This window comes from Lolium rigidum, chromosome 1 (assembly GCF_022539505.1).
Source record: "Lolium rigidum isolate FL_2022 chromosome 1, APGP_CSIRO_Lrig_0.1, whole genome shotgun sequence".
Taxonomy (NCBI): Eukaryota; Viridiplantae; Streptophyta; class Magnoliopsida; order Poales; family Poaceae; genus Lolium; species Lolium rigidum.
The window spans coordinates 117812034-117835681 of NC_061508.1; the positions used below are offsets into that span (position 1 = coordinate 117812034).

At 46.9% G+C, this 23648-nt stretch overlaps 1 protein-coding gene across 1 annotated transcript; it reads right to left on the reverse strand.

Annotated features, from left to right (window-relative positions):
- Nucleotides 1–12233: 12233 nt before the first annotated feature.
- LOC124662090 (UDP-glycosyltransferase 73C1-like) lies at nucleotides 12234–14183 on the reverse strand. The gene has a single exon (XM_047200009.1). It carries the CDS (start codon nucleotides 14104–14106, stop codon nucleotides 12505–12507), a length of 1602 nt encoding a protein of 533 aa, XP_047055965.1. The 5' UTR covers nucleotides 14107–14183; the 3' UTR covers nucleotides 12234–12504.
- Nucleotides 14184–23648: the final 9465 nt, after the last annotated feature.

The window sequence follows — 23648 nt, forward strand, 5'->3', positions numbered from 1 at the left end:
TCGGGCTAGTGACCACTTCTGACTAGTATTATTGAGTTTGCGATTTGTCCTCGTCAATATACAAATTGAAAATGGAAATGTTGGAAATAGATCAATGGAAGAAATATATAAGAAAGCATAAGTTACGACTACCAGAGCTGGATGTACACTTATCACTTAAGAGATGTGCAGAATGAAAAAAAATAGCTCTTTTGTACATGAGCATGAAGTTCTGGCAGCATCGACCTCCTCGTCCGTCCTTGAGTCACCCTTTGAGCCGTTATCGCTACATGTAGTAGTGGATCACACGCCATGTGGCTGGCCTTCTCTGATCTTCATCTCAAGATTGATCGCCGGGATACGCTGACCAAGTTATCGCAGCCGTTTGAAAAATAGGCTGAAGACGCCCTCGGAATGCTATGAAGAAGATATCCTACCGACGAAGTTCTCGGGCCTGACGCACTCACCCCAGAACGCCGGGTAATTTGGATCTCAAGAAGGACGCTCTGGATATTATTAGGCCTCCAAGTGATACTGGGTCCACAGAGGTTCACGCCTGAGAAAGATTTGGGCTTACGACATCTGGCAAGCCATCCCAGGTAGGAAATATGTCGCCGGTCTCGATCCTCTTTAGGAGCAGTCGTCTAAGATGCGCTCTTCTTGGGTCCTCTCTTCCTTGCCTTCTTCACCTGACCCCATCGGGGGTGCTGGTGGTGGCCGATGGTGGTGCTTGGTGTCAGTGGTGCCTGGAGGTCACCGGGCTGATTGGTGGCCTCGATGATTGTCTTACAATGTGTTAGCCAAAATCAGAGTGAAGTTTGACTTGAGCTGGATTGCTACTCTCCTGAGGAGTGTCTTCGAGAAAGACCCGTGAAGACCAGCGCTGCTTCACACTGGGACCACTAAGTTGATCGCCGTGTGTGTGAAGGCTTGCCCATCCAGCAGAGCAAGATGAGTTATCAAGAAGGCATGCTGTTGATGTAGGCACTAAGGTCACACCACTGATCTACATACTCGTTGCCACGGGTTGGCTGCTGTCCTGACCTAGTGGCGGTTTTGCTATGATGTCATTGAAAATATCGTGCGTCCAGTTTACGGCCGCCATGAGCGCCCCAACAACCGTTTGTGCGTGGTGGGGTGGCGCACCTCTGCCTTTCCGGTGGTGGGCCAGCTGATCACTGTTCCTTCGTGGTAGTGGGGCTACACCGGGACGAGGCAGAACTAAGCTTGGGGATGCTGACATCGCTCAACGTATCGATAATTTCTTGTGTTCCATGCCACATTATTGATGTTATTCACATGTTTTATGCACACTTTATGTCATATTCGTGCATTTTCCGGAACTAACCTATTAACAAGATGCCGAAGTGCCGCTGTCGTTTTCTCGCTGTTTTTGGTTTCGCAAATCCTAGTAAAGAAATATTCTCGGAATTGGACGAAATAAAAGCCCGTGAGGCCTATTTTCTCACGAAGCTTCCGTAAGTCCGAAGACGAGAGCGAAGAGGGGCCACAGGGAGCCAAACCCTAGGCGGCGCGCCCCCTTGGCCGCGCCGTCCCGTGGTGTGGGCCCCCGTGCCGCCCTCTTGACTTGCCCTTCCGCCTACTTAATAGCCTCCGTGACGAAACCCCCGCACCGAGAGCCACGATACGGAAAACATTACCGAGACGCCGTCGCCGCCGATCCCATCTCGGGGATCCTCGAGATCGCCCTCCGCACCCCGCCGGAGAGGGGAATCATCTCCCGAGGACTCTACACCGCCATGGTCGCCTCCGAGAGTGATGAGTGAGTAGTTCTACCCCTGGACTATGGGTCCATAGCAGTAGCTAGATGGTTGTCTTCTCCCCCATTGTGCTATCATTGTCTGATCTTGTGAGCCGCCTATCATGATCAAGATCATCTATATGTAATTCTATATGTTGCGTTTGTTGGGATCCGATGAATAGAGAATACTTGTTATGTTGATTATCAAAGTTATGCTTATGTGTTGTTTATGATCTTGCATGCTCTCCGTTATTAGTAGATGCTCTGGCCAAGTAGATGCTTTTAACTCCAAGAGGGAGTACTTATGCTCGATAGTGGGTTCATGCCTGCATTGACACCTGACGAAGGATGTAAAGTTCTAAGGTTGTGTTGTGTCGTTGCCACTAGGGATAAAACATTGATGCTATGTCTAAGGATGTAGTTGTTGATTACATTACGCACCATACTTAATGCAATTGTCTGTTGCTTTGCAACTTAATACCGGAGGGGTTCGGATGATAACCTGAAGGTGGACTTTTTAGGCATAGATGCAGTTTGATGGCGGTCTATGTACTTTGTCGTAATGCCCAATTAAATCTCACTATACTCATCATGATATGTATGTGCATTGTCATGCTCTCTTTATTTGTCAATTGCCCAACCGTAATTTGTTCACCCAACATGCCGTTCGTCTTATGGGAGAGACACCTCTAGTGAATCGTGGACCCCGGTCCACCTCTTCACCGAAATACACCTACCAGTAATACTTGTTTCTACCGTTTTCTCCGCAAACAATCATCTTCCACACAATACGGTTAATCCTTTGTTACAGTGAAGTCTGTGAGATTGACAACCTCACCAAGTTTCGTTGGGGCAAAGTAGCTTTGGCTGTGTTGTGCAGTTCCACGTTGGCGCGCGAATCTCTCCGGTGTTGCGCCGCACTACATCCCGCGCCATCAACCTTCAACGTGCTTCTGGCTCCTCCTGGTTCGATAAACCTTGGTTTCTTTCTCTAGGGAAAACTTGCCGCCGTGCGCATCATACCTTCCTCTTTGGGTTGCCCAACGAACGTGTGAAATACACGCCATCACACCCCGAAGTGCCAAACTAGGTTCAAACAACACCCCATGATGATAGTGGGCCACACCATGTGGACACACAACATTTTGGGCTCATCATTCCCACCCTTCGAGGCTCGCCTGGGTGGAAACCCTTGATCCATTGCACAAATTGCCGTCGCCGTGGCGTAGCAGCCGGACGCACCTCAGGTACAAAAATTGGTCCAAACAACACCGCACCATGATAGTAGCACACACCATGTGGACACACACAACTTTTTGGGTCATTCCCACCCTCCGAGGCTCGCTTAGTAGGAAACCCCTAATACATTGACAAATTCCTGCCGCTCGCCGCATGTGGGTGTAGCCGGACGCAGCACCCGGTGCCAAAAATTGGTTCAAACAACACCTCACCATTCGCATAGTGTACACACCATGTGGACACACACGATTTTTGGGGTCATTCCCCACAACCGAGGCTCGCTTTCCGTGGAAACCCTACATCCATTAACCGTGCCGCCTTACAACATTGACTAATTGCCGTCGCATGGGACGTGCAGGTCCCAGGGACGCTAACCCGGGCACAAAATTTGTACCCAAACAGCACCCCACCATGATAGTGTACACACCATGTGGACACACAATTTTTTTGGGGTCATTCCCAACCCTCCATGAGGCTCGCTTTCCACTACGGAAACCCTAATCCAATTGACAAATTGCCATCAGCGCATGTGCGTGTAGCCCGACGCACCCGGTACAAAATTGGTTCAAACAACACCCCACCATGACAAGCATGTCACACCCATGTGGACACACGATTTTCGGGGTCATTCCCACAATCCGAGGCGCGCTGTCCAGGGAAACCCTAATCCATTGAAACCGTGCTGCCTACAACATTGATCTATTTGGCACGCCGGGCCGCATGTGCAGCCGGACGCAACCGGGGGTACAAAATTCGGTTCAAACAGCACCCCATCATGTATAGTGTACACACCATGTGGACACACACAATTTTTTGGGTCATTCCCACTCCGCCGAGGCTCAGCGCTTTCCAGGGAAACCATAATCCATTGACAAATTGCCGTCAGCGCATGTGCGTGTAGGTCGCGACGCACCGGGGTACAAAATTGGTTCAAACAACACCCCACCATGATAGTGCACACCACTGTGGACACACACAATTTTTGGGTCATTCCCACACCCTCCGAGGCTCGCCTGTCCGGTAAACCCTAATCCATCGGGCTAAATTAAGCCGTCGGGCCGCATGTGTGCGTGTAGCCTGGACGCACCACGGGTACAAAATTGGTTCAAACAACACCCCACCATGATAGTGTACACAACATATGGACACACACGATTTTTGGGGTCATTCCCACAATCCGAGGCTCGCTTTCCAGGGAAACCCTAATCCATTGACCGTGTTGTATACAACATTGACTAATCGCTTATCAGCGCATGTGCTGGTAAAGGTGAGCGCACCGTGGTCAAAAATTGGGCTGAAACAACAACCCGTCACTGGCTATGTACACACCATGTGGACAAAAACAAATTTTTTGAGTCATTCCCACCCCTCCAAGGCTCGCTTTCCAGGAAAACACTAATCCATTGAATAAACGGCCGCGCACGCAGATGTATGCGTGTAGCCTGACGCACCGTGGGTACAAAATTGGTTCAAACAACACCCCACCATGATAGTGTACAGACCATGTGACACACCACGATTTTGGGGTCATTCCCACAACTGAGGCTCGTCTGTGGAAACCCTAATCCATCGACCGTGTTGTCTACAACATTGACTCAATTGCCGCCAGGCACGATAAAGGGATAATGGACGCACCTGGGTACAAAATTGGTTCAAAACAACACCCCACCATGATAGTGTACACACCATGTGGACACACACACATTTTGGATCATTCCCACCCTCCGAGGCCGCCCAGTGGAAACCCTAATCCATTAATAAATTGTCACGGGCACATGTGCGTGTAGCCGGACGCACCGGGGTACAAAATTGTTTCAAACAACACCCCACCGTGATTGTACACACCATGTGGACACACACGATTTGGGGTCATTCCCACAATCCGAGGCTCACTTTCCGGGAAACCCTAATCCATTGGACCATGTTGCCTCGCAACATTGACTATTCAATTGCCGTCAGCTCATGTGCGTGTAGCTGCCGACGCCACCCGGGGCACAAATTGGTTCAAACAACTCCCCACCATGATAGTGTACACACCATGTGGACACACACAATTTTTTGGGTCATTCCCACCCTCCGAGGCTCGCCTGCTGGAAACCGTAATACATTGACAAATTGCCGTCAGCGCAGGTGGGTGTATCGACGCACCCGGGATACAAAATTGGTCTCAAACAACACCCCCACCATGATAGTGTACACACCATGTGGACAACACGATTTTTGGGGGTCATCCCCACAACCATGGCTCGCTTTCCGGGGAAACCCTAATCCGTTTGACCCGTGCTGCCCACAACATTAACCAATCGGGCCAAACACATGCGTGCAGGTACTGACGCACTGGGTGCAATAATTTGAAAACTCAAACAACACCCCACCATGGGTGTAGTTACACACCATGTGGACACACACAATCATTTGGGCCATTCCCACCCTCCTAGAGGTCTGGCTTTCCTTGTGTGGAAACCCTAATCCATTGACAAATTGCCATCAGCGCATGTGCGTGTAGCCTCGACTGCACCCGTGGGGTACAAAATTGGTTCAACCAACACCCCACCATGACAGTTGTTCACACCATGTGACACACGCATTTTTGGGGTCATCCCCACAACTGAGGCCCGCTTTCCAGTGGAAACCCTAATCCATTAACCGTGTCAGTCCTACAACACTGACTAATTGCCAGTCTCTCGCCAGAGATGCAAAGGGGTTGTAGCCTGACGCAATCTCGGGGTACAAAATTTTGTTCAAACAACACCCCACCATGATAGTGTACACACCATGTAGACACAGCAATTTTTTGGGTCATTCCCACCCTCTCCGAGGCTTGCTTTCCAGTGGAAACCCTAATCCATTGACAAATTGCCATCAGCAAGTTGCGGGCAGCCCGACGCGACCCGGGGGTACAAAATTGGTCTCAAACAACACCCCACCATGACAAGTGTTCACACCATGTGGACACACGATTTTTGGGGTCATTCCCACAAATCCGAGTGCTCGCTTCCTGTGGAAACCCTAATCCATTGAACGTGGATGTCTCACAAGATCGACTTAATGGCCGTCGGCCGCGATGTGCTGCAGCCGGACGCACCCGGGGGTACAAAATTGGTTCAAACAACACCCCATCATGATAGTGTGCTACACCATGCGGACACACACACCTTTTTTGGGTCATTCCCACCCTCCTCGAGGCTCGCCTGTCCAGGGAAACCATAATCCATTGGACAAATGCTACCGCCGCGTTACTACCGCTTGTTTATCGTCCCGGCGCAGCACTTTTCCGCCATTGCTACTACTTATTCATACCACCCGTATTTCACTATCTCTTCGCCGAACTAGTGCACCTATTAGGTGTGTTGGGGACACAAGAGACTTCTTGCTTTGTGGTTGCAGTGGTTGCATGAGAGGGATATCTTTGACCTCTTCCTCCCTGAGTTCGATAAACCTTGGGTATCCACTTAAGGGAAACTTGCTGCTGTTCTACAAACCTCTGCTCTTGGAGGCCCAACACTGTCTACAGGAAAGGAGGGGGAACGTAGACATCAGATGCCCCGGTCGTTCACCCCTACATATTTTAAGAAGACTCAAGCGTCTAAGCTTGGGGATGCCCAAGGCATCCCCTTCTTCATCGACAACATTATCAGGTTCCTCCCCTGAAACTATATTTTTATTCCATCACATCTTATGTGTTTTGCTTGGAGCGTCGGTTTGTTTTTGTTTTTGTTTTGTTTGAATAAAATGGATCCTAGCATTCATTGTATGGGAGAGAGACACGCTCCGTCGTTGCATATGGACAAATATGTCCTTAGGCTTTACTCATAGTATTCATGGCGAAGGTTGAATCTTCTTCGTTAAATTGTTATATGGTTGGAATTGGGAAATGCTACATGTAGTAATTCTAAAATGTCTTGAATAATTTGATACTTGGCAATTGTTGTGCTCATGTTTTAGCTCTTGCATCATATACTTTGCACCTATTAATGAAGAAACACCTAGAGCTTGCTAAATTTGGTTTGCATATTTGGTCTCTCTAAAGTCTAGATAATTTCTAGTATTGAGTTTGAACAACAAGGAAGACGGTGTAGAGTCTTATAATGTTTTCAATATGTCTTTTATGTGAGTTTTGCTGCACCGGTTCATCCTTGTGTTTGTTTCAAATAACCTTGCTAGCCTAAACCTTGTATCGAGAGGGAATACTTCTCATGCATCCAAAATCCTTGAGCCAACCATTATGCCATTTGTGTCCACCATACCTACCTACTACATGGTATTTCTCCGCCATTTCAAAGTAAATTGCTTGAGTGCTACCTTTAAAATTTCCATCCTTTACCTTTGCAATATATAGCTCATGGGACAAATAGCTTAAAAACTATTGTGGTATTGGATATGTACTTATGCACTTTATCTCTTATTAAGTTGTTTGTTGTACGATAACCATGTTCCTGGGGACGCCATCAATTACTCTTTGTTGAATATCATGTGAGTTGCTATGCATGTCCGCCTTGTCTGAAGTAAGGGAGATTTACCACTCATTTAATGGTTAGAGCATGCATATTGTTAGAGAAGAACATTGGGCCGCTAACTAAAGCCATGAATCATGGTGGAAGTTTCAGTTTTGGACATATATCCTCAATCTCATATGACAACATTAATTGTTGCTAAATGCTTATGCATTAAAGAGGAGTCCATTATCTCGTTGTCTATGTTGTCCCGTATGGATGTCTAAGTTGAGAATAATCAAAAGCGAGAAATCCAAATGCGAGCTTTCTCCTTAGACCTTTGTACAAGCAGCATGGAGGTACCCCTTTGTGACACTTGGTTAAAACATGTGTATTGCGATAATCCCGATAATCCAAGCTAATTAGGACAAGGTGCGGGCACTATTAGTATACTATGCATGAGGCTTGCAACTTGTAAGATATAATTTACATGATACATACACTTTATTACTACCGTTGACAAAATTGTTTCTTGTTTTCAAAACCAAAGCTCTAGCACAAATATAGCAATCAATGCTTCCCTCTGCGAAGGGCCTTTCTTTTACTTTTATGTTGAGTCAGTTCACCTATCTCTCTCCACCTCAAAAAGCAAACACTTGTGTGAACTGTGCATTGATTCCTACATACTTGCATATTGCACTTGTTATATTACTCTATGTTGACAATTATCCATGAGATATACATGTTACAAGTTGAAAGCAACCGCTGAAACTTAATCTTCCTTTGTGTTGCTTCAATGCCTTTACTTTGATTTATTGCTCTATGAGTTAACTCTTATGCAAGACTTATTGATGCTTGTCTTGAAGTGCTATTCATGAAAAGTCTTTGCTTTATGATTCAGTTGTTTACTCATGTCATTACCATTGTTTTGATCGCTCGCATTCATTACATATGCTTACAATAGTATGATCAAGGTTATGATGGCATGTCACTCCAGAAATTATCTTTGTTATCGTTTACACTCGCCGGGACGAGCAGGAACTAAGCTTGGGGATGCTGATACGTCTCCGACGTATCGATAATTTTTTATGTTCCATGCCACATTATTGATGATATCTACATGTTTTATACACATTATATGTCGTATTTATGCATTTTCCGGCACTAACCTATTAACGAGATGCCGAAGAGCCGATTCTGTCGTTTCTGCTGTTTTTGGTTTCGTAAATCCTACAAAGGAAATATTCTCGAATTGGACGAAATCAACGCCCGGGGTCCTATTTTTGCACGAAGCTTCCGTAAGACCGAAGGGGAAAGGAAGTGGGGCCACGAGGCGCCGACACCACAGGGCGGCGCGGCCGGCCCTTGGCCGCGCGGCCCGGTGTGTGGGGTCCTCGTGTGGCCCCCGCGTTGCCCTTCCGCCTACTTAAAGCCTTCGTCGCGAAACCCCCGAGCACCGAGAGCCACGATACGGAAAACCTTACGAGACGCCGCCGCCGCCAATCCCATCTCGGGGATTCTGGAGATCGCCTCCGGCACCTGCCGGAGAAGGGAATCATCTCCCGGAGGACTCTTCACCGCCATGGTCGCCTCCGGAGTGATGAGTGAGTAGTTCACCCCCTGGACTATGGGTCCATAGCAGTAGCTAGATGGTTGTGTTCTCCTCATGTGCTTCATTGTCGGATCTTGTGAGCTGCCTAACATGATCAAGATCATCTATCTCGTAATTCTATATGTTGTGTTTGTCGGAATCCGATGGATAGAGAATACTATGTTATGTTGATTATCAATCTATTACCTATGTGTTGTTTATGATCTTGCATGCTCTCCGTTATTAGTAGAGGCTCGGCCAAGTTTTTACTCTTAACTCCAAGAGGGAGTATTTATGCTCGATAGTGGGTTCATGCCTCCATTAAATGCGGGACGATGACGAGTAAAGTTCTAAGGTTGTGGATGTGCTCGTTGCCACTAGGGATAAAACATTGATGCTATGTCCGAGGATGTAGTTATTGATTACATTACGCACCATACTTAATGAAATTGTCCGTTGTTTGCAACTTAATACCGGAAGGGATTCGGATGATAACCTCGAAGGTGGACTTTTTAGGCATAGATGCATGCTTGGATAGCGGTCTATGTACTTTGTCGTAATGCCCAATTAAATCACACAATACTCATTATATCATGTATGTGCATTGTCATGCTCTCTCTATTTGTCAATTGCCCGACCGTAATTTGTTCACCCAACATGCTATTTATCTTATGGGAGAGACACCTCTAGTGAACTCGTGGACCCCGGTCCATTCTTTTATATCGAATACAATCTATCGCAATACTTGTTTTACTTGTTTTCTCGCAAACAATCATCATCCACACTATACATCTAATCCTTTGTTACGAGCAAGCCGGTGAGATTGACAACCTCATCGTTTCGTTGGGGCAAAGTACTTTGGTTGTGTTGTGCAGGTTCCACGTTGGCGCCGGAATCTCCGGTGTTGCGCCGCACTACATCCCGCCGCCATCAACATTCAACGTGCTTCTTGGCTCCTCCCGGTTCGATAAACCTTGGTTTCTTTCTGAGGGAAAACTTGCCGCCGTACGCATCACACCTTCCTCTTGGGGTTCCCAACGGACGCGTGCTGTACGCGTATCAAGCATATTTTCTGGCGCTGTTGCCGGGGAACTGAAGAAAAGCTACACCACAAAGATTTCTAACTCCCAAGTCAACTACATGCCAGCAATTCCTCACACCAAAACAACAATGGTCAAACTACATAGTAGTATACCCATCGATCAACTAAACCATGATTTCCTAACTGCTCTCCTTCCCCTTCCCACGTGCGAACAGGAGGCGGTTCCGTTTTCCTCCCTGCACGGCCGGCGAGCCTGTGTGTTCCCGCTCCTCCGTCCGCCGCTCCGGCGACGTGAGGAGGGGGAACCCTGGGTGTTCGTGTCAGGCCAACAGATAGGGTTAGGTCTAGTGTTTTTGGCAGCGCGGTTCTGATGGCGACAGCGGCATTGCAAGGAAATAAAGTACTCCAGTTCCAGTCCCATCTCGACGATGCCTTTTCCGGCGGTGTCGAAGAGCTCAGAAATAGGTTTGCTTGTCGGCCCTCCGGTCTGTCGAGGCTAGGTTTGCTTTGGCATGGTCGGTGAGGCGGTGGCGACGACCGTGCTATTGAATAAGGTCCTCCAGCTTCGTCCCCGTCGCGGTGGCGCGTACTCCGGCGTCGCCTAGAAGCCTGTGAGGTCGTCATGTACAGAGGTTGCTCTGCGTCTGTTGTTCCTGGTGGCGACGACGATGCTCTGGGCAAGGCAGATGTCCTGGTTCAAGGTTTGTGGTATGTGGACTGCGGATCCGATGCTCTCCTCCGACGAAGTTGGACGGAAGCTGCGGGTTTGGAACCTTGGTGGCATGGGGATGATCCCCGGCCGACGCGCCACAATGGAGAAAGCCTCGCCGGTCGCGGAGGGGAAATTCATCGGCTCTCAAAGCATTTTTGCGACGGTGCTTCTTTATTTCATGGATTGTTGGTCTCCCAGTTTGTCTTCCTCCTGGTGCTCCGGCTCAGGAGGAGATGAGCGTTGGGTGAAGAAGGCAGTGTGCGAACAGGCCCCTGAAGATATTCTTATCATTTGTTATTTGGTAGGGATCGGTTGTGCAATTGTTTCAGGACACCTAGTTTATTTTAGTAGGATCCTGCGTGTGTGTGCAGCCTTATACTCCTATTATGTTTGTTTATGAACACGCAGTTTCCCCTTAAAAAAACTAAATCATTCTCATTCTCATATAATTTATCTTATATTTTTTTGCTATATATAGTTTAGTATGAAAAAATTATTAATTTTATTGTACTTGTCTACTCAAATTTCTTATGTGACATAGGTTTGCTTCATGTAACATGACTTGCATCTACTACGGTTCCGAGAATAGGCTTGTACTCTATCCACTTGGTAAGAGCATTGTAACATTTGTAACCTGCACGTTTAAGCTAACAGATTAGATAATCTTGTCATATTATGTAAAGTTGTGACATATTTCAACATAGACCCATGTATTGTATCAAAATCAACTCGCACTTCATCTTAGGGAGGTTTCGTAGAAGGAAGTTTCTTGAGGTTCACACATGACGTCTTTCATACAACACAAGTGAATTGGTAGCACCTTAGAGTGAAGCGAATATTTTGTCTAGGTTTTCATAACGAGTTTCACAAGTTGTCACGAGACATCAACAAAAAGTGAAACGTACATTGACATGTATTATGAATCTTGGAAAATGGAAACATCCATTTGCAGGTTGATTTTTATAATGTTAAGGTTTTTCTGGGCTTGCTCTCAATCGACTGAGATTTCTGAAGTCCAAAAAGTGTTGCATTTTTCTGGCAGAAGAGTGTAATTGCACTTTTCTACCATAAAAGATAAAAAGATACAATTGAAGCATTTCTTTTTTCGACGATTGAGACTTAAAAAAATTACTCGAACATAGCATATCTGTTTTTTTCTCAAGTTTTACAATACCACACGGTCAGTCCTTGCGGAGGGACGGATTATCAGTTGACACCATCCTCACGTAAAAATTTGTTAATACTGGGGTCCAGTGTGAAATTCTACAACAATTTATTCATTTTGTAGCATATATACTCCGAAAACTCTTTTTTACCGGCAATGGTATGTTTCGGAGTGCCATCCACCACACATTATGCTTTGAGATTGGTGAGACTAGTCCCCTTTTTAACCGAACCTAAAGTTAATTAAAACAAATTTAAACAGTAGAAAATGTTTCACAAGTTTGAAAAGCAGGTGAGAAATATATGTGAAACATACTTTAAACAATAAATAATTTTTCACAAGTTTCAGACATGTCACGTCTCACAAATTGCAGACATATTTCACAAATTTTGAAAAACTGGATCAGCACGTAACGGAGCCGTCAGATATACGCCCCATTGATCCAATGCAATCGCAAATCCATCTTTGTCTGTTGAAGCATACGTGAATGAATTGTTTGATTATGTAGACATGGCTATCGATCGTTGGATGTGTTGTACGGAATGCAATATTCTAAGCTATAATGGCGTGAGGCAGCTTAATCAGGAGTTTACTGATAAGGCAGCGTCGGCTTCGATCTTTTCGTGGCCGTTCTTGCTTCCGAGGTCCGTTGCCATGGACGGCAGGGACGTCGAGCTCGCTTTCCTCTCGTGACTCCTCGTCCTCGACAGCTCCGAGACGTAGCGGATCATGTCGCCTAGATCGGTGTACGACGACCCGCCTTCCTCCATGGCCGCCCTCGCCTCCGCAGCGAGCTCCTTGGCCCTGGACCTCCTCGCCGCCCCCTCTATCCCATCGTCCATCAGCTCAGCAACCACCTTCTCCACATCCTCTCTCGTCACCTGCACGCCGACGTCCACCCCGGTGGAGCTCATTGCGGGCAACTTGACGCCGGACCTGACGCCGACGCGGAGCACGTCGACGAGGAGCCGCTCGCTGGAGAACTGGTCGGCGAAGCTGGGCCACGTGAGCGCCGGCACGCCGTGGGAGATGGCCTCCAGCGTCGCGTTCCAGCCGCAGTGGGTCAGGAAGCCGCCCACCGCCGGGTGCGAGAGGATGGTCACCTGCGGCGCCCACCCGCGGACGAGGAGGCCCCGGTCCTTGACCCGCTCCTCGAACCCCCCGTCGTCGAGCAGCGCCCTGACGGCGGCGTCGGCCTTGGCCTCCTTGATGGCCCACACGAACGGCCGGCCCGAGGCCTCGAGGCCGCGCGCGAGCTCTTCGACCTGCTTGGCCGGCAGCTGCGCGATGCTGCCGAAGCTGATGTACAGCACGGACGCCTGCGGCCGTGCGTCGAGCCACGAGACGATGTGGCCGGCGTCGACGTCGGCGCGGTTGCCGCGGCCGGCCGTGGCGTCGGCGTCGCCCGTGACGCCCGCGGCGGCGCACGTCGGGCCGACGGCCCACGTCCTCTTGCCGAGCGCCTTAGCGTACGCGTCGACGAAGGCGCCCTCCATGCGGCGGAACGTGTTTATGAGCATGCCGTCGGCGGTCGCCTCGGCGTCGAGCACGTCCTGCTGCTCCTTCTCGACGCCGGGCCACTGGAAGAAGCCCCGGAAGGTGGCCTTGCTCCCCACGGCGCGCACGGGGAAGTCCGGCACCTCGAACTCCTCCGTCTCGTCGTCGCCGACGCGGTCGTACACGCCGTGGACGGACAGGTTGTGCACGGCGAGGAGGAAGTAGGCGGAGGGGCAGTGCAGCACCAGCCTGGGGATGCCGAGGGCGTCGCACACGCCCGCCGTCCACGGGTTGCAGGAGTCGGCGACGAGGCAGTCCGGGCGGCGCGGCAGCGCCCGGAGGTACTCCTCCAGCGGCTCGGCCATCTTCCAGATGGCGTGGAAGAACTTGGGGTACATGGTCCTGTCGACCAGCTGGTCCGCGTTCTCGAGGCCCTCCGGCAGCCCGAGCGTAGGGCCGGGGAACGGGAGCTCGACGAGCTCGACGGCGAGGCCCGCGTTAGCGGCGGCGTCGACGGCGGGCCTGTTGCGCGCGGCGTTGACGGGCGTGGTGAGGACGGTTACCCGCGGCCCGCGGGCGGCGATGAGGCGCGCCAGGTCCACCATTGGGATGATGTGGCCCTGCGCCACCAGCGGCACCAGCAAGAAGTGCATCTCCGGCGCCGCCATCAAACCAACGGCATGCATGCAGCTCCGGTCTCGACCTCGCACTGGACGGCCGGCTAGGTGTGTAATGTAAGCTTATAGGCTTATAGCAGCTAGCTACTCGGTCGTTCTGTGTTGAGCAAGCTACGTAAGGACATGGTGGTCGTCATTGTGACGCGTATATACGGCCGGCGCTACCGATGGAGGCTAGCTGTGCATTCCCGGTGACGCACACAGACAGGGGTAGACGACACGAGGAAGGGTAGAAAACTAGAGGACCTAGCTAGGTAGGAGGAGGTACGGACAAGAAACCGCCATGGATCGAGTGGCTAGGACGTGATAAGGAGCGTGGGGTTACCGTACACACACATGCGTCTAGTAGCCTGCATCCGCATGTTACGCGTGGTGACACGTCACCTGACACATTATTTGTTGTTTCCTGAAGCGGGGTGTGGCCGAAGCGCAGAGATTACACGAGAGGGCGAGCAAGTTTGATATCGTCTCGAAGCTGTGTGTGGATCGGCAAGGTTTCCAGAAGAAGAAGCTTCTATGGTAGGCATGTGTGACGTGTGCGCCTACCCAAGCTTCCTTGTCGCCGTCTTCACGAACCAAATGGGTAGTGCTCGCTCGAGGCGACGGCGGTTCACCACTCCAGTGTCCCGGTCCGGTGATTTCGTGTCACTCGCCGCATCGTCACCAAGATACGCATCTTCAGCTTCACGGCATCACCAACACTTGTTGTATAATCAGGCAATAATTGCATTGCACGATTCATTCCATAACTTAAAACATGACATCTACATCTACTATATCATGAGCATACTAGACGCATTCCATAACATGATGAACCAGTGACGGAGGACGAAAAAAATTTGAGTGCGGCGAAATCTAAAGCAAAGAACTGATGCAAAAAATATCAAAGTTTCCTAGGCAGCATCTCCACCGGCGTCCCTGATAGCGGCCCCGATAGCAATTTGGGGACGGGGCGAAAATGGGCTCGCATCGGCGCGCCCTAAACGGCGCCGGCGATTTTTGGAGCCCAATAGAAGCGTCGGCAACCCCGTGCCGGCCTCTTCGTCAAGGGCGCGAATCGGGCGCACCGGCGCCTCGCGGGGCTGAAAATTTTGGGCGTGGGAGCCGCGTGTTAGCCACACAACAACAAAATATACATCTTCTCCCCCAAAACCCCGTCTACTCCGCCGCTCATTTCTCCCGCCAGCCGCTTGATGCGTGTAGTTGACACGTCCGTTGGGAACCCCAAGAGGAAGGTGTGATGCGCACAGTAGCAAGTTTCCCTCAGTAAGAAACCAAGGTTTAATCGAACCAGTAGGAGTCAAGAAGCACGTTGAAGGTTGATGGCGGAGGAGTGTAGTGCGGCGCAACACCGGGGATTCCGGCGCCAACGTGGAACCTGCACAACACAATCACAGAACTTTGCCCCAACGTAACGAGCGAGGTTGTCAATCTCACCGACTTGCTCGTAAACAAAGGATTAGATGTATAGTGTGGATGATGATGTTTGTTTGCGAAGAACGAGTAAAGAACAATTGCGATAGATTGTATTTCAGATGTAAAGAATAGGACCGGGGTCCACAGTTCACTAGCGGTGTCTCTCCCATAAGATAAATAGCATGTTGGGTGAACGAATTACGAGTTGGGCAATTGACAAATAAAGAAGGCATAACAATGCACATACATATATCATGATGAGTACTATGAGATTTAATCAGGGCATTACGACAAAGTACATAGACCGCCATCCAGCATGCATCTATGCCTAAAAAGTCCACTTTCAGGTTATCATCCGAACCCTTCCGGTATTAAGTTGCAAGCAACGAGCAATTGCATTAAGTATGGTGCGTAATGTAATCAACACAAATATCCTTAGACAAAGCATCGATGTTTTATCCCTAGTGGCAACAACACATCCACAACCTTAGAACTTTCTCATCACTGTCCCAGCATTTAATGGAGGCATGAACCCACTATCGAGCATAAATACTCCCTCTTGGAGTCACAAGTATCAACTTGGCCAGAGCCTCTACTAGCAACGGAGAGCATGCAAGAACATAAATAACATATATGATAGATTGATAATCAACTTGACATAGTATTCAATATCCATCGGATCCCAACAAACACAACATGTAGGATTACAAATAAACGATCTTGATCATGATAGGCAGCTCACAAGATCGAGCATGATAGCACAATTAGGAGAAGACGACCATCTAGCTACTGCTATGGACCCGTAGTCCAGGGGTGAACTACTCACACATCGATCCGGAGGCGATCATGGCGATGAAGAGTCCTCCGGGAGATGATTCCCCTCTCCGGCAGGGTGTCGGAGGCGATCTCCTGAATCCCCCGAGATGGGATTGGCGGCGGCGGCGTCTCTGGAAGGTTTTCCGTATCGTGGCTCTCGGTTGTTCTGGAAGCTTCGTGGAAAAATAGGATGCTGGGCATTGATTTCGATTCCGAGAATATTTCCTTACTAGGATTTCTGAAACCAAAAACAACAGAAAACAGGAACTGGCACTTCGGCATCTCGTCAATAGGTTAGTTCCGAAAAACGCATAAAAACGATATAAAGTGTGAACAAAACATGTAGGTACTGTCATAAAACTAGCATGGAACATAAGAAATTATAGATACGTTTGAGACGTATCAAGCATCCCCAAGCTTAGTTCCTACTCGCCCTCGAGTAGGTAAACGATAACAATGATAATTTCTTAAGTGACATGCTACCAACATAATCTTGATCAACATTATTGTAAAGCATATAAGATGAATGCAGCGATTCAAAGCAATGATGAAGACAATGAGTAAACAACTGAATCATATAGCAAAGACTTTTCATGAATAATACTTTCAAGACAAGCATCAATAAGTCTTGCATAACAGTTAACTCATAAGCAATAAATTCTTAGTAAAAGGCATTGAAGCAACACAAAGGATGATTAAGTTTCAGCAATTGCTTTCAACTTGTAACATGTATATCTCATGGATAATTGTCAACACAAAGCAATATAACAAGTGCAATAGGTAAACATGTAAGAATCAATGCACACATTTGACACAAGTGTTTGCTTCTAAGATAGAAAGAAGTATGTAAACTGACTCAACATAAAGTAAAAGAAAGGCCCTTCGCAGAGGGAAGCAGGGATTAAATCATGTGCTAGAGCTTTCAAGTTTTGAAATCAAATAGAGAACATAAAAGTAAAGTTTTGAGAGGTGTTTGCTGTTGTCAACGAATGGTAATGGGTACTCTAACTACCTCGTCAACCAGACTTTCAAGAGCGGCTCCCATGAAGGACGTTATCTCTACCAGCAAGGTAGATCATCCCTCTTCTCTTTGTTTACACATGTACTTTAGTTTAGTTTTTATTTTTTTATTTTTTAGATGACACTCCTCCCAACCTTTTTCTTTCACAAGCCATGGCTAACCGAATCCTCGGGTGCCTTCCAACAATCTCATACCATGGAGGAGTGTCTATTTGCAAAATTAAGTTGCTTACTGATGAATCAGAGCAAAACATGTGAAGAGAATTATTAATGAAAGTTAATTAATTGGGGCTGGGAACCCCGTTGCCGACTCTTTTTGCAAAATTATTGGATAAGCGGATATGCCACTAGTCCATTGTGAAAGTCTGTCAAAAGTAAATGACAAGATCGAAAGATAAAACACCACATACTTCCTCATGAGCTATAAAACATTGACACAAATAAGAGATAATAGCTTTTGAATTGTTTAAAGGTAGCACATGAAGTATTTGCTTGGAATGGCAGAGAAATACCATGTAGTAGGTAGGTATGGTGGACACAAATGGCATAGTTTTTGGCTCAAGGATTTGGATGCACGAGAATAGTTCCCTCTCAGTACAAGGCTAGGCTAGCAAGGTTGTTTGAAGCAAACCCAAGTATAAAACAATGCAGCAAGACTCACATATGAATATATTGTAAGCATTATAAGACTTTACATCGTCTCCCTTGTTGTTCAAACACCTCAACCAGAAAATATCTAGACTTAGAGAGACCAATCATGCAAACCAAATTTTAACAAGCTCTATGTAGTTCTTCATTAATGGGTACAAAGTATATGATGCAAGAGCTTAAACATGATCTATATGAGCACAACAATTGCCAAGTATCAAATTATTCAAGACATTATACAAATTACCACATGAAGCATTTTCCGTTTCCAACCATATAGCAATGAACGAAGCAGCTTTCAACCTTCGCCATGAACATTAAAAGCTAAGAACACATGTGTTCATACGAACCAACGGAGCGTGTCTCTCCCACACAAGGATGAACTTATTCAAACAACTAAGATAACAAAACGAAAATAAAAGCACACAGACGCTCCAAGTAAAGTGCATAAGATGTGACCGAATAAAAATATAGTTTCAAGAGAAGAAACCTGATAAATTGTCGATGAAGAAGGGGATGCCTTGGGCATCCCCAAGCTTAGATGCTTGAGTCTTCTTGAAATATGCAGGGATGAACCACGGGGGCATCCCCAAGCTTAGACTTTTCACTCTTCTTGATCATAGTATATCATCCTCCTCTCTTGACCCTTGAAAACTTCCTCCACACCAAACTCAAAACAAACTCATTAGAGGGTTAGTGCATATTTGAAAATTCACATATTCAGAGGTGACATAATCATTCTTAACACTTCTGGACATTGCACAAAGCTACTGAAAGTTAATGGAACAAAGAAATCCATCAAACATAGCAAAACAGGCAATGCGAAATAAAAGGCAGAATCTGTCAAAACGTAACAGTCCGTCAAGACGAATTTTACAGAGGCACTTAACTTGCTCAGATGAAAATGCTCAAATTGAATGAAAGTTGCGTACATATCTGAGGATCACGCACGTAAATTTGCAGATTTTTCTGAGTTACCTACAGAGAATTCTGCCCAGATTCGTGACAGCAAGAAATCTGTTTCTGCGCAGTAATCCAAATCTAGTATTGACTTTACTATCAAAGACTTTACTTGGCACAACAATGCAATAAAATAAAGATAAGGAGAGGTTGCTACAGTAGTAACAACTTCCAAGACACAACAAAACAGTAACAAAATAAAGACATGGGTTATCTCCCAAGAAGTGGTTTCTTTATAGCCATTAAGATGGGCTCAGTAATTTTAATGATGCTTGCGCAAGAAATAAGAGTTAAAGCAAAGGAGAGCATCAAAAAGCAAATAAGAAACACATTTAAGTCTAACCCACTTCCTATGAAAAGGAATCTTGTACACAAATAAATTCATGAAGAACAAAGTGACAAGCATAGCAAGATAAAACAAGAGTAACTTCTCAATTCTCAACATAAAGAGGGGAAACTTAATATTATTAAGATGCATATAACCATGTTTCCCTCTCTCATAATAACTTTCAGTGGGATTATGAACAAACTCAACAATATAATTATCACATAAAGCATTCTTATTCACATGCATCAAAGTATCATTACTCTCCACATAAGCATAATCAATTTTATTAGTTGTAGTGGGAGCAAATTCAACAAAGTAACTATCATTATTATTCTCATCAAGTGTAGGAGGCATAGTATAATCATAATAACATTTACTCTCCATAGTAGGCGGCACCAAAAGACCACTATCATTATAATCATCATAAACAGGAGGCATATCATAATCAACATAAACTTTCTCCTCAATACTCGGAGGACTAAAGAGATCATTTTCATCAAAACCGACCTCCCCAAGCTTAAATTCTTCCATAGCATTAGCAACAATGGTGTTCAAAGCATTCATACTAATAACATTCCCATTAGCATGCATAAGTTCCATGGGTTTTTTAATTTTCTCTTCAAACACATCATGTCCTAATTGAAGATAAAGTTCATAAAGATCTCTCATTTTGTTGTTGTCTTCCATTAAGCCTAACTAGTGAAGTCACACAACTTAGTGTTTTCAGAAGTATTCATTTTAATAGTAGTAAATAAAGCAAACTAAATAAAGTAAATGCAAGTAACTATTTTTTTTTGTGTTTTTAATATAGAGAACGCAAACAAGATAGTAAATAAAGTAAAACTAGCAACTAAATTTTTTTGTGTTTTGTTTAAGTGCAGCAAACAAAGTAGTAAATAAAGTAAAGCAAGAAAAAACAAAGTAAAGAGATTGGAAGTGGAGACTCCCCTTGCAGCGTGTCTTGATCTCCCCGGCAACGGCGCTAGAAATTTGCTTGATGCGTGTAGTTGACACGTCCGTTGGGAACCCCAAGAGGAAGGTGTGATGCGCACAGTACCAAGTTTCCCCGCAAGAAACCAAGGTTTAATCGAACCAAAGTAGGAGTCAAGAAGCACGTTGAAGGTTGATGGCGGAGGAGTGTAGTGCGGCGCAACACCAGGGATTCCGGCGCCAACGTGGAACCCGCACAACACAATCACAGAACTTTGCCCCAACGTAACAGCGAGGTTGTCAATCTCACCGGCTTGCTGTAAACAAAGGATTAGATGTATAGTGTGGATGATGATGTTTGTTTGCGAAGAACAGTAAAGAACAATTGCAGTAGATTGTATTTCAGATGTAAAGAATAGGACCGGGGTCCACAGTTCACTAGCGGTGTCTCTCCCATAAGATAAATAGCATGTTGGGTGAATGAATTACAGTTGGGCAATTGACAAATAAAGAAGGCATAACAATGCACATACATATATCATGATGAGTACTATGAGATTTAATCAGAGCATTACGACAAAGTACATCGACCGCCATCCAGCATGCATCTATGCCTAAAAAGTCCACTTTCAGGTTATCATCCGAACCTCTTCCGGTATTAAGTTGCAAGCAACAGACAATTGCATTAAGTATGGTGCGTAACGTAATCAACACAAATATCCTTAGACAAAGCATCGATGTTTTATCCCTAGTGGCAACGAGCACATCCACAACCTTAGAACTTTCTCGTCACTCGTCCCAGATTTAATGGAGGCATGAACCCACTATCGAGCATAAATACTCCCTCTTGGAGTCACAAGTATCAACTTGGCCAGAGCCTCTACTAGCAACGGAGAGCATGCAAGAACATAAATAACATATATGATAGATTGATAATCAACTTGACATAGTATTCAATATCCATCGGATCCCAACAAACACAACATGTAGGATTACAAATAAATGATCTTGATCATGATAGGCAGCTCACAAGATCGAGCATGATAGCACAATTAGGAGAAGACGACCATCTAGCTACTGCTATGGACCCGTAGTCCAGGGGTGAACTACTCACACATCGATCCGGAGGCGATCATGGTGTTGCCTGCCAAAACCCACCGGCGAGCAGCGACGAGCAACACGGAGAGCCGGGAGGCTCCCAGGACTGCTGGTGGGCCCTGGTCCCTCGGGCGACGGCCCGCAATGCTCCGGCACACGTCCTGACGGTTGCAAGGGCGTGCCACCTGACCTATACCTGGTCAGGAAGGTGTTGGATTGCTTCGATTAGCTTCCTGCATGGCAGACACGTAAACATTAAATGAGCCTCGATCGGCTCTCAGGTTACCCTGCTAATCTGCTCAAAGAGCCGATTGACCCATGGTCCATATCGGATCTGCAATAACATGGGTATCCTGCTTTATCGATACTAAGTTACATCGATCTACGACAGTTTAGGGCTTTCACCGCATAACCGGAACATCCTACACGTAGTTGAGCCTGGCAGATACGTAAGATAACAGAAAACTAACCCTAAAAGAGGCCTAAAAACCAACACGGAGTCGATTCCCGAACATCCCTTCTAGGATCGACAAACCATACCTTACGCGCTACTGGATCGTTCAACCCGTTTGCAAGGCCTAACCATACGGATATCAAACTAATCCTTGAAGAACAAGGAACAACTATAACAGATCAAATCTACTAAATAAAGACGAAGCAAGATGCTGCCCTTACACCTAAGATAGGTGTAAAGGCAGCCAGATATTGAGGGGCAGCATAGCTAAGCAAATATATCAGAAAAACATCGATGCAAGCCCCAAAACATCCACGATAAAGGTGTTACTCGCCATGAACAAGGCTTCAGTACGAGCAACACCAGATAACGAATAAACCTGTACTGCCTAGATCGCAAGATGCGATCTAGGCAACATGATGCTTACCCGGAAGAAACCCTCGAAACAAGGGGTGGCGATGCGCCTGGATTGTGTTTGTTGTGAACGTGATCGTCCTCTTTTCTCAATAACCCTAGGTACATATTTATAGTCCGGGGACTTTCTATCTTTGGAATAAACCTAGTCGTATACGACCAAACTCTATCTCTTAAATCTAAACTAAGATGCGATCTACCATAATGTACAGATACACGGGCAATCTAGCCCAAATTCTCGCACGAGGCCGATTCATAAACGCTTCATGTGCATATCTTCCAAGCCCATCTCAATCACGGCCCATCTTCTGATTTGGCCAAAATCTGGTGATAACACATGCCCCCCTGGTTTTGGCAATAATAATTCCAAAACCACTCTGTTTTCCATCGGGTCATGCGTTGCAGAGCAGAACCGCTACAGTGCCTTTTCATCATGATGTCTTGCCTTCTCAACTTCTCCGCACTGCACGATTTGACAGTTTTGGCACCGCATCCTCGAAACTGCCACAGCATTGAATCAACTTCCACTGTATCCCCTTTATTTAACCTCATCCGAGCAGTTCGCCTCCACATCGCCTCCTCATCCTCTGTTCCTCTGCATTAGCACTCGAAAAAACCCCTTTCCTCTGCCATGGACTCCTCCTCCTCTGCCTCCTCCGGTCTCTCTTTCCAGTCCTCCTCCTCCAGCGAGCCGATGCCGGAGTACGACCCGATAAGGGCGTACGAGGCCCGCGCCCCGGAGTGGTGGGACGAGAGGGACTGGGACTTCTCCGTCGAGTCCGAGGACGACGATTCCTTGACCGACGGGGAGGATGACCTCCACTTCCTCGTGGACGGGGCCTTGGAGGAGGCAAGCGACGACGACGCCTTCTCTTGGGATGCGGGCCTCTCCTCCGACGAGGAGGACGAGGAAGCGGAGGAGGACACCTCCTCCGACGAGTACCCGCCGGTGAAACGCTTCCGCGCCGGGTCGGACGACGACAACGACGATGAAGATGAAGACGAAGTCCCTGCCAAGGGCTTCAGCAGCAGCGACGAAGACGTCGCCGGCAGCAGCGCCGATAGCGGCGCGGACGGCGACGACGAGGGCAGCGACGGCCCTTAGATTAGGGATCACTAGAGTAGGACTAGTAGAAATAATTTAGGTGGTAGATCATCCTTTTGAGAGCAATCGGCTCTTACTTGTAAAAAATCCTCTTATCAAGGAAGAATGTTTCCCAATTTGATTTCTCCGATTGTTCAATTTGATTCTTCTGATTATCAAAGTAAGTCCACGCACCAAGAACCGATGGCAACGCATCGGTCTTTCGCCATAAAACGCAATCAAGGCCAAACTCAGTTACCTAATTAGACAGGTCCAAGCAGACATTCCCCAAATTCAAACAGTAACTTGATACTTGCTTGTAATAGTTTGTACCTCTAGAGTCGATGGCTGCGCATCGGCTTTTTATTCTAAAGTCGATGTCT

Bases quoted from the DNA above. Each gene is read 5' to 3' on its own strand.
- LOC124662090 (XM_047200009.1), bottom strand. From the start codon at position 14,106: ATGCATGCCGTTGGTTTGATGGCGGCGCCGGAGATGCACTTCTTGCTG.